The sequence below is a fragment of the Varanus komodoensis genome, unplaced genomic scaffold (assembly GCF_004798865.1).
Source record: "Varanus komodoensis strain SLA01 unplaced genomic scaffold, ASM479886v1 scaffold22, whole genome shotgun sequence".
Lineage (NCBI taxonomy): Eukaryota > Metazoa > Chordata > Lepidosauria > Squamata > Varanidae > Varanus > Varanus komodoensis.
In genome coordinates, this window is record NW_025335606.1 from 15,385,464 (window position 1) to 15,402,998 (window position 17,535).

The 17,535-nt window shown below is 38.8% G+C and overlaps 1 protein-coding gene across 4 annotated transcripts in view; it reads left to right on the forward strand.

Moving 5' to 3' along the window:
* NIPBL (NIPBL cohesin loading factor) overlaps positions 1–17,535 on the forward strand; it is a 193,773-nt gene that overhangs the window by 134,262 nt on the left and 41,976 nt on the right. For all 4 annotated transcript variants that reach the window (XM_044431126.1, XM_044431128.1, XM_044431127.1 and 1 more), the window contains 8 exons: positions 100–186; positions 1,889–2,120; positions 10,935–11,086; positions 11,830–11,910; positions 12,258–12,358; positions 13,450–13,588; positions 14,673–14,755; positions 15,970–16,102. In XM_044431126.1, coding sequence (XP_044287061.1) covers positions 100–186; positions 1,889–2,120; positions 10,935–11,086; positions 11,830–11,910; positions 12,258–12,358; positions 13,450–13,588; positions 14,673–14,755; positions 15,970–16,102 — 1,008 coding nt within the window. The remainder of the gene's footprint in view (positions 1–99; positions 187–1,888; positions 2,121–10,934; positions 11,087–11,829; positions 11,911–12,257; positions 12,359–13,449; positions 13,589–14,672; positions 14,756–15,969; positions 16,103–17,535) is intronic.

Genomic DNA, 17,535 nt, shown 5'->3' on the forward strand with positions numbered 1-17,535 from the left:
TAAATCTGAGAATTAGTGACATTGGTTGGTTTTGGTCAAAATCTTATCTAGATGCCATATTCATGAAAGTAACTGGTATGATAAATTGTCTCTGTTCAGCTTTCCACTGAAAAAACGGTGAAAGTTCTAAACATCTTGGAGAAGAATATTCAGGATGGGGCAAAGCTTTCTACTCTGCTTAACCATGTAAGTTGTTAAAATAGATGATGGCATTAAACTGTAATTTGCTGATCTGTCTTTGGATATGTTATCATGAATAGTTTGTGTTTGGTATCTATGTAAGTAAGATTTCAAATTAATAGTTTCTCTTCCATTTTCTACTAGCAGTGCTTTTTAAAATGGTTAGTATTTATTTTGCACTGATAAGGGACTTTTACTTATGATTTTTACTTTTACTAATGATTTTTAAATAATAACAGCATCTTGTATTCTTGTATTCCAAAATGTGATGCAAGAATAATTTTATTCTGGTAAATGGATAGACTTTATATAATTGGTTTTCGCTTTAGACATTACATGTTATTGCCATCATGTGGTATTTCGCAGAAACAGCAGAGATTACTGGAATATGCTAAAATCTTGTGTGAACTTACAACTACTGAGAATCAGCTGATAGTCAAATTTCTGGTGGGCAGGGCTGAGAAAAGATGCTTTTTCATTCGCATATGTATATGTATTTTAGTTGGTTATCCTAGCTTCAGATGGGATGACATTTTAAAATAAAAATTTGAGGCACTAGAGGGCAGGCATGGACCACGGAGCATTTCTTGCTGAACTGAACAGTTAATAGTTGACATTCACCATATTCTTCTGTAAGTCTGCCTAGCAATTAAGCTAGTGTCTTATGGATTTATGTCTTTTCCATTTTGAGGTAGGGTAAACCTGTCCCACTAACAAGTCTTGCCCAATGTTGGGATCCAATCCTAGAAGTCATCTGCTTAAACCCCTTCATGGTACTGGCACCGTGGCATAGTAGTCCTTCCTGATGATCTTCACATCTCCCAAAGAAGGGTACTGATGGGATTTATGTCTGAGCCTATTGGTTAGGATGTAAAGAAAACAAGTAACCTTTCAAATTCATAGAGCTCTTTTCCAAAGAGAAGAAGAATTCTATCCCATTCTGGCAATAACAGTAGCTGTTAGCATCTCCTTTGCTGTGCATTTCTCAAGAAGAGTAATGCCTGCATATTTTAATCCTTTAAAGTTCTGCTATTGACTTTCAATATCTATTTATCCTCTTTTTCCATTGGCCTGTCTAAAGAGCTGTTGTGATACCTTAAAATCCTGTGAGGTGTATCACAGCCTTATTCAAAAATGTTTTCTACGGGATATATTTAAGATGCAAATGTGTATTTCCCTTACCATTCCAGTGGAGTTATGTGGAAAATTCAGTGTACAACATTAGACTTTGGATTAACTTGTAGACCACCCACCTTGGGAAGGAGCTACTGTTATCATGTACTTGTTAATGAAAATGGTTGTATGCAGTTATGCTAAAATTTCAGTGCCTTGAACCAAAAGTATTCCCTCTGTATTTCCCCGCTACCCCTAACATCCTTCCTTCTTGTTTCTTGGTTTCCTTACTTGTCAGCAGAAGAGTGAAAAGAAAAATAATTTCATTAGGAATGTAGTTCCATCAGATTCTGTCTCCATAAATGAGCAAGTACTCTGCAAAACTCTAGTAGTGTCATAAAAAGTGTGCCTCACTCTCAGGTACAGACTTGTTTTGGGAGAGGCTTCCAAACTGATCGGCAAAACCCTTCTGACTGACAGTAATGGAAAATATATTTTGTTAAATCAGTAAACTTTCATAGGGTTGGATTAACTTTGTTCACATTTGCTTGCTGAGTTCTTTTTTTTTTAATTTAACACTCTGAACTTTCTGCAGAATAATGACACCGAAGATGAGGAAAGATTATGGAGAGACCTAATCATGGAGAGAGTCACAAAATCAGCAGATGCCTGTCTTACAGCTATCAACATCATGACATCACCCAACATGCCCAAAGCTGTGTATATTGAAGATGTAATAGAAAGAGTTATTCAATATACTAAATTTCACTTGCAGAACACACTTTATCCTCAGTATGATCCTGTTTACCGTTTGGATCCTCATGGTGGTTAGTATGAGAACTAACAGATACGTTATAACCTTATGAAATCAGACAATATTATACAGATGTGTTGCAAGTCTTCTACTGTATTTCTTTTAATTGTGCTTAATTCCTGTTTGGGGCCAACTTCTTAGGGTTGGGTTTTGGATGCATTTTTGGATTTCAGGGTCTCTGCCTATACCTCAGCATACTTGCCTTAGTTCTTGCTACATACTACATAACAGACTGAAGGAAATATGAGTAAAGCCAATTGTATGTAGTATAACCGTCTTTGCTGTACTTAGGAATATTTTACTTAAAATATTTATATTTTGACTTCCAATCTCATTGTTAGAACTCAGAAGATGGCTAAGTACCCCAAAATTCAAATTAAAAGAAAGAAAACTCAAAGTGGTATATGGACTTCTTAATTACAGGCCTGAGGTGTGTGACAAAGCAAGTGACTTATGCTTTTGGACTATGTTGCCTGCAATCCCTGGCCTCAAGCAATATATTTTCAGAATGTATAACCTGCCTTTCTAATAAATATTTGAAACCACTTGCAATAAAAATAAAAGATTACACAATAATGAAAACAAACACCAGTAAAACCAGTGAAATAGTAAATGTGAAAAGAGTATAAAGGCATTAATGGCATGAAACTACCTGAAAAGAATGTTCTATGATTGGTGTGAGGAAGCATCTTCAAATGGGCTAACTCCTCCCACAGCTCAGAAAAAGCAGGGCTCATATGACCATAGAACTTTGCCCAAGGACTCTTGGCCTACAATTTTACTGCAGACAAAGCTTTCTCATTGCTTTCTCTCTCCTTTGTATTCTCTCACATTTTCTTATGTTTCTACTTCTTTGTAGTCTGTGATCCTTATTCTTAGTTTGGTTCTTAATGTTTCCCCCATAAAAACACACTTCACTTCCCAAAAGCAAAAGTTAGAAATGCTTGCTTTGTAGCAGCACACACTGTGGACTGCCACCATTTCCAACTTACCTGCAGTACTAACATTAGCTATCACTGGCAACCCAAGTGTAGTTACTGAGGGACTTTTGGTGCAGATTAACAGTTCCCACAGCTGACCTCACAGTAATCCCATTCCTGACCTCAGTGCCCACAGCCAGCTAATCAGCACAGCTGGCTCTTGATCTTGGGAATAACTGGGCCATCTTTGCAGTGGGCCATGTAATCATTTTACAACACAAAAAAGAGGTTTGAAGGAATGAAATAGTGCTTTCTGGTTCTCCCTTGTTGCCCACCAAAAAGATGCCCTTTTTGCAGCCATTTTGCTGCAGTTGAACAAGAGTGGACATTTGCATCCACTGAGCAAAGTCTCTGTGTCCCATCTTAATAGGACAAAACTAAGTGCAGTATTTTTCATCTTAGAAGTCTACTTGTTGCATTGAAGGGACTTACCAATCTGCCATTTGAGCCTTTACATCTGTATCCTCCTGTTAAAGGTGGTCTTAATATTATTACTATTGCTATTGTTATTATATTGCATTTGTATCCTGACTTTCTTCCTCTTGTGATGAACCCAAGCTGGCTTGCATAGCTCTATTTTATCCTTACAACAACCATCCTGAGTTACACTGAGAATGAATGACTGGCCCAAAGTCACACAGTGAGCGTCATAGCTGAATGAGGACTAGAACTCAGATTTCCCAGGTCCCCACTCCAGCACTCTTAACCACAACATCACACTAGTTCACTTTGACTAGAAGAATTTCTGAGTTGGGGATGCTATCCATCAGAGACCACCTTTGCATTTTTCACAGGGACTCTCTTGTAGTCCAGCCAGATCCATTATTCATCCCTCAATATAAACTCTTTCACAGCACACACGTTATCTCTCTGTGTAGAGGGGTGGATCTGCTCTCTCAAGCTATGGTCTTCCCAGATGGATTCTTAAGATCCAGAGGAAGAGGCAGAGGTGGGCAGATAACTGCAGTTTCAGTATACAAAGTGAGGACAACACTCAGGCAGAGCAAGAGAACCAGCCTGCCTTGGAAAGGAACAGGGAAGGATAGAAACTGAGGGGAAGTTCCTTGACCCTGTATGAAGACAACATGAGTGGACTCATGAAGAAGTGTCCAACATTCTGCTGTGTAACCCTCAAGCAGCAGGAGCCAACCTGAGTGTGTAGTCTAAATCTTTCTGAATGGGAGAGAAGGAGGGGAAATTTCAGTGTTGAATCAACTCTTCATATTGGCAGATGCTACTCCAACAGCTTAAAAAGACCATCACTTTAATTTATGCTTTTTTGTAACCTGTAGAGCTCAAATAAAGGACTGTGCTTATAAGTCAGCTGAAGAGGGAAAAGTGAGGGAGAGACCTCCCCTGGCGCTTCCTGACATGTGCCCCAGAACTTCTTGCCCTTCTGATAGAGCACAGTACAAAGTAGATGTGCAGAGTTCTCAAAATATACATGCATTTTACACTCTCACTTAGGCACACTGGTACTTTATCTGTAGTCTTTCACCCTGTTTCTTGGGGGGCAGGGGGAGACAACCAGAATTAATTAGTAAAGATTTTCCAATAATTCCAGTGTCCCAGGCATATAACAACACATTCTGTGCAAGTTGTGGCATTCTTCTCTACTAATGTTGCTCTTGTAGAGGTCTGAGAGGCAGCTCCCTGGTCCATACCTGGCACCTTTATCAGACATTGCAAACTAGATAAGTTTTCCTCTCCAGGGGCTTCACATGGGAGATGAATACTCCAGCACATTTTCTCACCTCCATAACCTCAGGCTTCAACCCACCCATTGTATAAAGTAGCATGTACTTCCTGTTTATGGCTGTTTCTTCACAAAACTGAGAACAGACCATTGATCACTTAAGTGTAAAGATTTCCTCTGGTTTGGTGTGACAGAGGTGTCTGGACTGTATCCTACGTTATGTGACTGAGTAAAAAGCACACACACAATTGTTCTTCAAGGAGTTGAAATTCTGCTGAGCTTCTCTTCTTACCTGTTATCCCCTCCTCTTTGTGTGCCTTCCTTTTCTTTCATTCTGCTCAATGGATAACTTTTCCATCTTTGGCCATGGAATGGAACTTGGGGTAGAGTTATTGGATAATCAGTATTAGGGATACTTCTGTGGTCACATGATTCTTGCTTTTCCTGGATGATGAAAAGAGCTAACCCATATGGATGCCTCTGTCACACCAAATTGGAAGGGAAGTTTCATGGTAAGTGAGCAATATTTAGATATACAAAAGCCCTTTGAAATAAGGCATCATTTGCAACTTGTCTCACACAGCATAAGGGCCTGTTTGGTCTACTTTTAGATGTAATTGCAGATCTTGGGCATTCAGTTGAACACTGTCTTGCATACTCATTTTTTGACAGTTGAAGTAAGCCAATAAATCTTGTGCTAGGTAAGTGCAGTATGATCTGATTAAGCAGCTCCAGTTAGAATTTTGACAGCTACATTTTGGAGCAACTTGTGCTTTTGGAGTGCTTCAGTGACAGTCCTGCATAGAACATATCACAGCAGTTTAATCTGGAGGTGGTTAGTATATGAACATTATAAATACTGTTGTGGCAGCTTCTTCCATGTTGGTCTGATAGAATTTGAAGAAAGCCAATAACTGGTAAGCATTGTGAGATGATTCCTTACCATACCTGTAGAATCCTTCCATGTGGACCATTGACACTGGAATGGGAGGCAGCCACGTAACTGTCTCTACATGTTAGTAAAGTAGCATGGCAGACTCACATCACTGACAGCTAGAAAGCAAGGCTTTAGTTTCGTCCCTTCTCAGGTCTTCTCTAATCTTAATAAGCCCACTCTATGTGGCCTTTGCTGCAGTGTCACCAAAATTTGGTGGTGGTAAAAACAAATTGCTGATTTGTGTTCAAACTAAGTGTGAGCTTTCAAACATCCTGTATATGTTTGTCACCAAATTTTGGCAGCAAACAATTTGGGGGGGGGGGCGGTCACTGTATTATCCAGTTTGGCAGCATGGTAGTGTCAGATATTTTATTTATTTATTTTATTAAAACATTTCTATGCTGCCCCATTCATCGAAGCCTCGGGGCAGCTCACAACATAAAATATAATACAAGAATAACAATATAAAACTAACAATATATAATAAATAACAATATAAAAGAAATTGCCCTGGCCAGATAAATAAGCAAATACTGTTAACAATTAAAATGATGCTTAAATAAAAAGGTCTTCGCCTGGCGCCGAAAAACAAATAACGACGGCGCCAGGTGGATATGTTGCTCATGGGGAGGGTATGGGTGGGAAGTTGGCTTCTGGATACACAAGGCATTGCCCTGTTTTATCTGAACTGCCAAAGAGTCATTGTCTTCAAATTTTCTCTAGTCCCATATCATTGAAACAGCTGTTATTCTTTGTGGCTTTTGCACACCACACATACAGGTTCTGAACCTACATGGCTTTTTTTTTGGAAAACTGCCATAGCTGAAGAATTCCTGATGGGAACTCTCTCCCATCATCCCAGTATGCATGCTCCTAGTGCCTATTCCCTCAGTTCCTCATTGACACTAGTGTGGTTACCTCAAGGAAGCTTCTCCTGTCTTTTGGACTACAGATTATTTGTTATGGATTTAGTCAGACTTTCTTTCCTTTTCTCCTGTTCTTCTTTCTTTTAATGTGCTATCTTTTTAATATAGTAGTCCTAGACTATAGGGCCTTAAAAAGACCCTTTTTTTTTAACAGATGTGTGTTCTGTGGAAGTAAGTTCCCTCTGACAGATGTCCTCTCTTGCTACTAGTGTTGTTGAGGAAGAAGGACATGTCATAGATTTATTGAAGCAAACACAGTGAAATTAGTTGGATGGACCAAAGGCTGTGTCCTAGAAGAAAGATTTGAAAGCAGTGAAGATGCAAGAATCAATGGCTTATGTTTGCCCACTGTCTCTTACCTCTCCACTGAGAGCAGAAGGAAGAGTTGCAGAACCTCTTCCTCCAGTGAGTCAGACTCTAACCATAGACCTTACTGTCCGTTTGATGCTTGGGCATAAATTTACACTCTCTGTGGCCAGAAAGTTGTTTAAAAAAGCTTGGGCCCCTAATGTTTCAGACAGAATAAAAAAAGCTGTCAAAGGAAATAACATTGGTGGCATTGGCACCAATTCCACTGCCACTTCTGGACTTTACAACATCAGTGGCCACTGTGTCAAGTACTGACCTTGAAACCAAACAGCAGCTTTGGAAGAGAAGATTAGAGATCTCACACCTCCTTCAAATCAAGAGATGGGCATCCAGGTTCCTTCACCAGATTAAGCCATATGGTAATGAAAATACTCTCCAGATTCATTGTCACAGACCCTGCTATAGAAGTCATGGGTTGATACCTACAGGGATCAGCAATATTGATTTTACTTGTCCATGTCATATTGGGAAAGATGTTCTTATTGGACTCAGCTTCTATATTGCTCCAGTTACTGGGTTGCATTGTGTCCAGGGCATCCACTATGGCCATCCTCCACTTCATTTGTTCTGTACCCACTACACAATCTCCCAAAGAACCATCAAGACTTACTCACTGTAATTTACTGCAAGCACCTCCCATTGTTCAAGTGCTACATCTGAGGCATCATTCCTCAAGAGACCCAGGGTTAACTGCAAGTATACAGCTGCAGACCTTTCAACTAGCCATGTTCCCCTGCTTAGAGGCAGAAGATTATATATACAACTTGCATCCTGTGCTTTGATTGCTCCATACATTTCTTTACAAGACATGGTTCAGGTCAGAGAACCTGACTTCACCATTAAAAGGAGCAGCATGCTTCTCTGACCAAGACCTTTATATAGCCCAATCCGAAACACAGCAACTGGACTCACAGACCCATCTTTTGACTTGGTATAGGCAGAAGTGCTTCTATTGGATGCATACCTTAACATGGTGTGGTTAAGCAATGTCCTCAGGTGGCCAGACTCAGTAGGTTGAGTCCTCAGTTGTCCTCAGGTGGCCAGACTCAGTAGGTTGGTTTCCTAGCAGGATCACCCAAGGTAGAATGGTCAAAGTGGAGACACTGCCCTCTTCAAGAGTAGCAGTCACATCAGCAGAAGAGAATAGATATTTCTAAGGGTGATGTGGACAGAAAAACCCCTAAAGGGGAACCACTGGGTAACAGTGGTAGTTGAGAGTGACATTGGTGGAAGATCTTTCACAGACAATGGCAGTGAAACTCAAGCTAACTGGTTGTACTGCATAGAAGAAGGCAGTGTATACTACTTAAGATTTTTCTTACCTTGAAAACCCTATGATAAAACAATCCAAAATGGAACAAGAGATAGTTCCAGAGAATGAGACTCCCAAGTCAGAAGACTGGCTCCTTCAGAGTTTCAACCGCACATCCATCGTCAGAATGCTTCATTGATGGTCTGTTCTATCCAACCTGCAGGAGGGTATACCCTTTGTACCATTCTCTCCTTTGAGGGTCCTCGCAACAGATGCATCCCTCAGCAGTTGTGAGTTTCTTTACAAACCACTTACCATTCAGGATGTAGGGGAAGCACAGGAAACGTCCCACCATATCATTTTTTGGAACTGTTGGAAGTACAGAGGGCCTTCAGATTGGATTTAACAGAGCCCTCATGTGGAAGTGGTGATGGACAGTACCCTGATTGGTACTTCAACATGGAAAGAGGTATAAGATTGGCCACACTTACTGATCTTACTCTACAGATCCTACATTAGTGCATTCAAAGGGGAATTTATCTTACAGCAATTCATATTGCTGCAGTTGACAGTGCTCTGACAGACACACAGTCATTCAGGTATCTTATGAGTGGTAATTACATTGGGAAGTCTTTCATTCCATTTTTGAGATGTGGTGTGCTAAAGATAGCTGTTCGTCACTATAGAAAATGAAAGTATACTGAGACTGCTGCAGCAGAACAGGAATAGGATTAGTTTTGCTGGGGGATGCTTTCTGTACACATGGAGCAGAAGGCTATGTTCCCTGTTCTTACAAGTTTCAGAACAAATATCCCAACCAGTGTTACTGATGGTATTCCGGTAAAACCTTGGTGATCAGGACAACCAATTTCCCCAGCTACTTTATCAAGTCAAAGGGACTTAATCTTGTCTCCCATTGCAACCTGACTTTCTCCTCCAGGGCTGAGAATAGGACGGTCAACCACATAATGCTTGACAGTTCGAACTTGTCTGGTTGCTGTCAGACCAGTGACAAGGAAGTTGTATGCCAATAAGTGGGTTTCCTTTAAGGGGCTGGTGCCAACAGTGTCAAACCAGCAAATTGTCCTCTTCTGTATGTATTAGGTTTTCTTCTTTCACTGTACACAAAGAGCCTGATAGTGTCATCTTTGTATGTTATTCTTACAACTACCTGTGCTTTTCACAGACCAGTTGGCACTTCTTCAATTTTCTCCCACACCCTACTGTTGACAATTTCTTAAAGGAGTTTGAAAGATAGCATTTCCCTTAAAACTCTGGTTTTGCAATAAAGCTTACCTGTTGTACTCAAGGCATTGGCAACTAATCTATTTGAGCATCTGGCAATGATTGATTTGTACCTTCTTCCATGGCAAACATTGTTTTTTGTAGCAATTATTTCAACCAGTTGATCTAGTGAATTCTGTGTTTGGGTTGATCTTCCCAACATGGTATTTTGCAGGGATAAAGTTGTCTTCCACCCAAATATTCTTCCTTCTAAAGGTTGTCCCTAGCTTCTGTCTGAACCAAGATAATCCATGTCAGCCTTTTTCTTTCCAGTGGAGTGTTAGATGTTCTGAGAGCTTTGGTATTCTGCTGGTCTAGAGCAAAGTCTTTTCTTCAGATTCTTTGTTTATTTGTGTATCATGAAGGTACAGTTTCATTTCTCTCAAAGTGTAGCAACTTAAGATATGTAGATCATTACATTAGCAAGATTAGAGCACTCTTCACAACTGAGAACACATGCTCCAAAAGGAGTGGCTACATTTTGTTGTGATTTGATCAGAACCATTGATCTTTATCATTATCAACTGAACATATACGCCAAAGCAAATTGCTTCTTTGGTGATACAGTGTTTTCATCTTTGTTTCAATGATGACCTTAGTCAGCTCATATGTGTTATGTGAGAAGGAAGACCATGGAGAAGGAAGTCACCTGTATCTGCTTATTTATAAATGTAGTTCTTCAGGTTGTCATATGTGCTTTCATACAACCGATACAGTGCCCCTGATTCAGTTTCAACCTGGAACTAGATCTTGGCATTGAAGTTTGATTACTATGTTGGTTATCAATGCTACTTCTAGGTTATCATCAGAATGATCCTTCGGTTTTCAGGCTACAGTGGGTGTTTTCAAGAAATAAGGGAATAGAAGGGAAACTACTAGGAGCATGTATACTGTGACAGTGTGGTGGGGAGGGGGGTTTCCCTGTCAAAAATTCCTCAGCTATAGAAGTTTCTTAAAGAGGTTCCATGCAGACACCAAACCTTTATGCATTAAATGCACAGATGACTAGTCATGAAACTACAAGTAAGTATTCTGCCTTTATGAAGTTTGTGAGGATATTATGTTAGCAAACTCTTAAGTCTGCCAGCTTCATTATTTTCAGTTTGTTTGTCACTATTACTGTTATTCTTTTAACTTTCAGCTTTATTGATCCTGTCTTTCCACTATTAGTATCTGTTCAGAGCTTGGTTTTTTTTTTCCTCACCTGGTCCTACTTTCCAGTCACCTTTTCTCTTTCATGGTTGCTTCCATCTTTTTCTTTTCCACCATGCCCAGTATTGCTGCATTTTAGAGCCTTATTAAGAAATTAAACCATTGTAAATATATTATGGTTTATAATGTTGCTAACAGTAAGAAAAAGACTGTTGTTTTAAAATTTTCTAGGTGGTGTTTTAAGTTCAAAAGCAAAACGTGCCAAGTGTTCCACCCACAAACAGAGAGTGATAGTGATGTTATACAACAAAGTTTGTGATATTGTTAGCAGTCTGGCTGAATTATTGGAGATACAGCTTCTTACCGACACTACTATTCTTCAGGTAAGCTTGAAAGATTCTCCCCCATTCTTCATGTCTGTCAAAAACTTTTGTTAAATATTTTGAATAATTACAATAGTTTTTCTACATATGTATACCTGTTAGATGTATGTACCTTAATTGCAAGTACATAGGGAGTAGAAAATTAGGAATTTTCAAAGATCATTACATTAACTCTGCAAGTTCTCTGTCCATGGTACTTGCTGTGCATTTGGCTCTCATCTTCCAAACATCTCAAACTGTGTTTGGATCTAATGGCAGCAAATCATGATTTGCTGTGATGTGTGCCAGTTGTGTTCCATGACTGTGGTGAATATTTAACCCATAACTGAGCCAACTGGGGGTTTCTAATGTGATGGAGAATGAAAATTAATCTTAGGTTAAACAACTCAGTTAACCAAGAACTAGACTTTTATGTTGTCACCTTCAGCTTTTTTTCATGTTTGTCTTAGAAAGAATTGCATACTATGGCTGAATATTTTTTTCCATAAATGAATCTACTAAGATAATGTGGAACAAATAAAAATACCAAAAGGAATAAGGAAAAAAAGTGTGATTTAGGCTTAAATCTGAAATCTCATCCCAAATTGCTGTAATAGCAGTTGTGAGTTATTGCCACTGTTCTGAGAAATGAGGCTCACAGTTTAAAAAGACAATCAGTAGACTTAACCTGTTTAGTTTGTTTAAAACAGGTTTCACATCAGTTTGTCAAGTGGAGTGAAAACTTACACTATTTTCCTTGACAGGTTTCTTCAATGGGGATAACACCCTTCTTTGTAGAAAATGTTAGTGAACTTCAGTTGTGTGCCATCAAACTAGTCACTGCGGTAAGCATATTTTTAAACCAAAATTTAATTTTTAAGAATCTGATGGGGTGTGTATATATTTATTTTTAAGGGGCTTGTATATGATTTTCATAAATTACCTAATCCAGCTTTTCAGTATTTTAAAGCAATACTACTTTGTCCAAGACCAGTATTTGATCACGTAATGTTAATGTTACTTTAATCCTTCATCTATTTGAAATAAAATAGTGTTGCAATATGAATTCATACTTTTCAGCTGCTAAACATCACTAAGAGTGGAGCATTATTTTTAAATGTGTGTTTATAAAATCTTTGAGCTTGAAATATAAGCAACTACAATATTTAGAAGTTTACTGACTTTTAAACAGGTTTTCTCAAGATATGAAAAGCATAGGCAATTGATATTAGAAGAAATTTTCACTTCACTTGCAAGGTTACCAACCAGCAAAAGGAGTTTAAGAAACTTCAGGTAATGTAAATTGATGTGTTATGTGGAAATTTGATTATTTTAGGGAAAATATTTTATACTTAATGTCTTTAACTGGGACTTCAATATGCTTAAGTTTGTGCTGTTCTCAGATAGATTGCTATCTAAGATTAAACCATATATATTTATATAATTATAGTGCTTAGGGTTAGGGTTTTAATTAAACCCTGCATGTATTTTCTTATTACGGTTTAACTGAGTGCCAGTTAAAGAAAAGCCAGTGTGGTGAATTGAACTTAAAATGAGTGAACCTAGTGTCAGATTCCCTCTTCACCATGAAACACACCTGGTGACCTTGGCCCAATCACCATTTCTCTGCCCATCCTACTCACAGGTGGTTGAGTATATAAAATAGGGGGAGAGGAGAGACAGGTTTGCTATCCTGAACACTTTGGAGAATAGTGGGATTAAAAAGTGTCCTTTGTGGGTTTGTGCATTATACATCTCTCCATGAACATAGTTTTCACTCTTCACTTGCAAAATCTAACCCCCACTCCCCCATTCTCTGCTCTCTACCTTTCCCATCTACTGTGATGGCAGCAAAGTCACCCCTTAGAAAGTGTGTCCATTGTCTGAGTAAATTCTTCCCACTGACACTTCCTCTGCCTTTCTGTTTGGGCAAAGGGCACATCCTTGAATCATGCATGCATTGCCATGCCTTCACAAAATGGTCCTGAAAACATAGGGCTGATTGACTGATGGCCAGGTCCCTGGATGCTTTGGATTCCAAAGAAAATAGATGGCTGCTGCCACCAAGTGGAAGGGCAGATGCTATGAGAGGGATCAGTCCCACAAGGGATAAAAATATTTTTCTTCAAAAAGATTTTACTCATTGTTGAAGCAGGGGTATTTTATGAATGTGTGGCAGAAGCAGCTTTTACTGGATCGACTTTTGTCCTACCAGTTTTGTGTACTGAATTCTTTGGTGTAAATGCAGCAACATCTTCCTGTTTTGCTGATTAGATATCAGGTGTATTCCTAATCATTGAAGCCAATAGCAAATTCATCATGGATTCAAGTGTTCACAGCTGAGTTCATGAAACAATATTAAATAGTTTTGTATTTTTCAACAGATTGAACAGTAGTGATACTGATGGGGAACCTATGTATATTCAGATGGTGACTGCATTGGTGCTACAACTAATTCAGTGTGTTGTACATCTACCATCAGGCGAGAAAGATTCTAATTCTGAAGATGAGCCAAATAAAAAAGTAAGATTTACTTTAGATATATGGCAGTGTTAGATTCTTGTTTTTTTCCCAATGGTCAAATTGGTTTCAAGCAGGTATATTAATGGCAGCATGCCAGCACTGGATACAGCCACATCCAAAAGCAGGTGTGTCCACATGATTGTTGGCATATGATCCTGTGATGTAACAGACACATTGTCCTCAATACAGTCAGATGTTTATAAATTCTGTACTGATATCAAGCCTCCAGTCTAAGATTGGAGATCAGACAGGGAAATTGGTAGATTGGATGGGATTCCCATGGGTTATCTTTTGCCTCATCTCTGATACATGGAGTTATTTGCATTTAGTTCGTATGCATGCAATGCCTGTTATGATTATGAGGTTTGTATGAAACTCAAATACTTTGGCCACCTAATCAGAAGGAAGGACTCACTGGAGAAGACCCTAATGCTGGGAGCAATTTACGGCAAAAGAAGAAGGGGACGGCAGAGAATGAGGTGGCTAGATGGAGTTACTGAAGCAGTCGGTGTGAGCTTAAGTGAACTTCGGGGGATGGTGGAGGACAGGAAGGCGTGGAGGAATGTTGTCCGTGGGGTCGCGATGGGTTGGATGCGACTTCACAACTAACAACAACATGATCAGGTTCAGTGGCAGGAGGGGCATGGAATATGGGAAACAAAGTTGGTGCCAGTGGAAGTAAGCAAGAAGATGCTGATGAGACATAAGGAAAAAGATTAGAGAAGAAGTGGGGGGGGGGGTATTTTAGAATTGGAAAGTAAAGGAGGAAAAGTGAGTGTGAACAAAATGTCACAAACTGCTATTCAGCTACAATAAATTAGTTTATACCGCATTGTATAACCTACAGTGGTTTGGATCAGTTTATGATAATAGTATATATTCATTGTTTTAATCTGTTAATTAACTGGTTGAGTTATTGTTTTTATCCTTTAAAGGTGCATCATTCATAGACATATGAGTAAAACTTCAAAATGATTGCCAGGATGCCTCTCCTTATACATTGCTGAGAAATGTGTTTATTATGTGTACTCAAATAAATTTCATTATATTTTTGGTAAAGTAGGTTTTTTAAAATCACTTTTAGGTGGACCAGGATGTCCTTATTACAAACTCATACGAAACAGCCATGAGAACAGCACAAAACTTCCTTTCTATTTTTCTCAAAAAGTAAGTTCAAAACAACAGTTAAGTGTGTTAATAGATTTTATTTGTATTGTACAGTTGCAATAAGTACCCATTATAGAATAAGATTTTGATGGCTATACCCAATTGCATTTTCCTTAAATACTTTAGGAATGAGAACATGCCTGCATAAAAATGGAAATGGCCAAAGTATTTTAAAATGCACTTATGATCAAGGTTTGCGTTAATAAGTATTACTCGTGTACAGATTCTCATTTAAGTGCTCATTTAAGAACCTTTAAAATGTAAAATCTGCCTGACATTTTGGGATTATTGACAACCATATGCAATAAGTAATTTATAAGCAGGACACAATAACAACATAATAGTCTAAAATTTTTCTCCTTATGCACATATTCCATGAATTGTTGTATTATGGTAATGGGCACTAATGATTATTGTAGAAGTTCTTGTCTCAGCATATTAATTGTGTGTAAGAATAAAATTTTAGAACTTCTGGACAAGTTGGGTCAAGCTACCTCACATTCTCCTGCCCCAACCCTCAGCTGTAAAAGAACATTTCATTGACTATGCTGCTGAAACACATGTGGACAATTAAGTTGCAATATTTGTGAAACACCATATGAATTCTAATCTATAGACCATTTAAATTGTATCATACAAGGAACCAATAGTTTACACTCTGTAATTTTCCTTGCTTATTCCAGAACTGAAATAATTATTCTAATTTCAAATAATTCTGTCAGAACACATACAGAATATATGCTCCAAGCAAAGACTTGTCAGGAACTTTCTCTCACATAGTCTAGACATTACACCTTTGTCCACTCTTAATTGAAACCCTATTTTCAGAGAGACTAAGAATGTAGCCATAAGCATAATTGCTAAGGGATCTTATTCAGTTAGTAGACAGGAATCAGTTCATCATTTCTATACAAACTGCTATACAGTATATTGTATATGGCTCTCTCAGATGTTGGCTATAAGCTTGATCTCTTGAATCAGTAGAAATGGCAGAGGATTATCACTTAGCATAATTGACCATTACATTTAAAACTTTAAAAAAGAGACCTTGGATTGTTGAAAAACAGTCAAAATGTTTTTGATATTTTTAATTTGCCATTTTTGTAATACTGATTTCATTACACATTCATTAGTCTAAGTAGTATCATAAAAGTTTATAATATGTGATTTTCTTTCATGTCTTATTTGCTCTTCTCATTGTTTTCTTCAATAAGATGTGGCAGCAAGCAAGGGGAAGAAGACTATAGGCCACTCTTTGAGAACTTTGTTCAAGATCTTCTTTCCACTGTCAACAAACCAGAATGGCCAGCTGCAGAATTGCTGCTTAGTTTATTGGGAAGACTGTTGGTAAGATACCTAGATTGATTGAAGTAATAATTCTGCTTTCCACTTCCTAATGGCTTTTTTCAGTGTTAACAATTATAACAGTACCGACCATGTGATGTAATGTAAGCTGGTAGGGACGTAACTTAATCAAGGGTCTCAGTTATGTTAAGGCAATCAGAAACAGGCATTCTTCACTGTTTTCTCTGTGCATCATACATTCTGCACCTGCATTGAACCTCTGTTGGGAAGCTTTTACCTCAGTTGTTCTTCAGCCACCATTGTGGCAGCCTCAAGGAAGCTCTTGTCTGTAGGACTATGTTGCTGAGGATTATTCTTCTTTAGACTTTTCTTGTGGCTAGGGCCTTATATGGCCTTAAAAGTCCCTGTTCAGAAAGAGTGTGCATTGTATAGACAGCTGCTCCCTGTGCCTGTTCTGCCTAGGAGAGGGCCACATCACTGGGGCTTTTGCTTATTGCCAGGTTTTTACAAAGCAGGTATGTCAAAACCAGTTTGACAGACTGAAAGCTGTGTTGTGAAAGAAGGCCTTAGAAGCAGTTGAGACACAAAGAGCAATGCTTCACATGAGCCTACTGTTGCCTGCACTCTCATCTGCAATAGCAGGGAGGCCTTTCATTCCTGATCGAGGCATTTTTGCAGTTACTACTGATCCCCTGACTCCAGGGAGTTCTCTGGCCAAGAATCTGTCCAAAAATCCATGCGTATTTAAAACCAGTGAAGTGCGAGGAGGAGGAGGACAAAGAACCCCAGTGTAGGTGCCTGTTCCACCACCTCTATTCCTGGACCTGGCATTAACATCAATCAGCAGTGGAGTTGATAGCTAGCCAACCTCTGTGTCCTACGGAGTGATCAGAGACCTAACCCCACTCTTAGATTTGAGCTTCAGATCATCAAATGCCATCACTACCTATTGCTTTGTACTTAGTACTATAATGAACCTCCAACCCCTGTTGTCTCTCTGCATCAGAGATGATTGGCAGAGGACAGCAGGTATCAGTGTCATCACTTCTGCTCCCCTATCACAAACTGGGGGAATGGTTGCAGTTGACATTACCTCCACATCAGTCGTATTAATCATATCATATCTACATTATAAACACACACTGCCCTCTGTGTGCCTCCAACCATAGTCAACAGATTTTCATCAAATGTTAATGTAAAAATTGACATCTAATTCAGAATTAGCACATCAAAATACTATAAAATGGGCCACTTGAGTGAAAAGAGTGTTGCTACTATTATTTGAAATCTGTATGGAATCACTGCAATAGAGATAATAGGAGTGTGTGTGTTAACAGATTAACTTATCTCCCCTTCTCGCCAAATTTGTTGGCCCATCATGAGAAAATTGAAGTAAATATTGGATGCAGTGTAGTGCTTTAAATCTTGATTTAAGTCTTTGTGGTCCGTGGCCACAACAAGTATTTAAAGGGGGC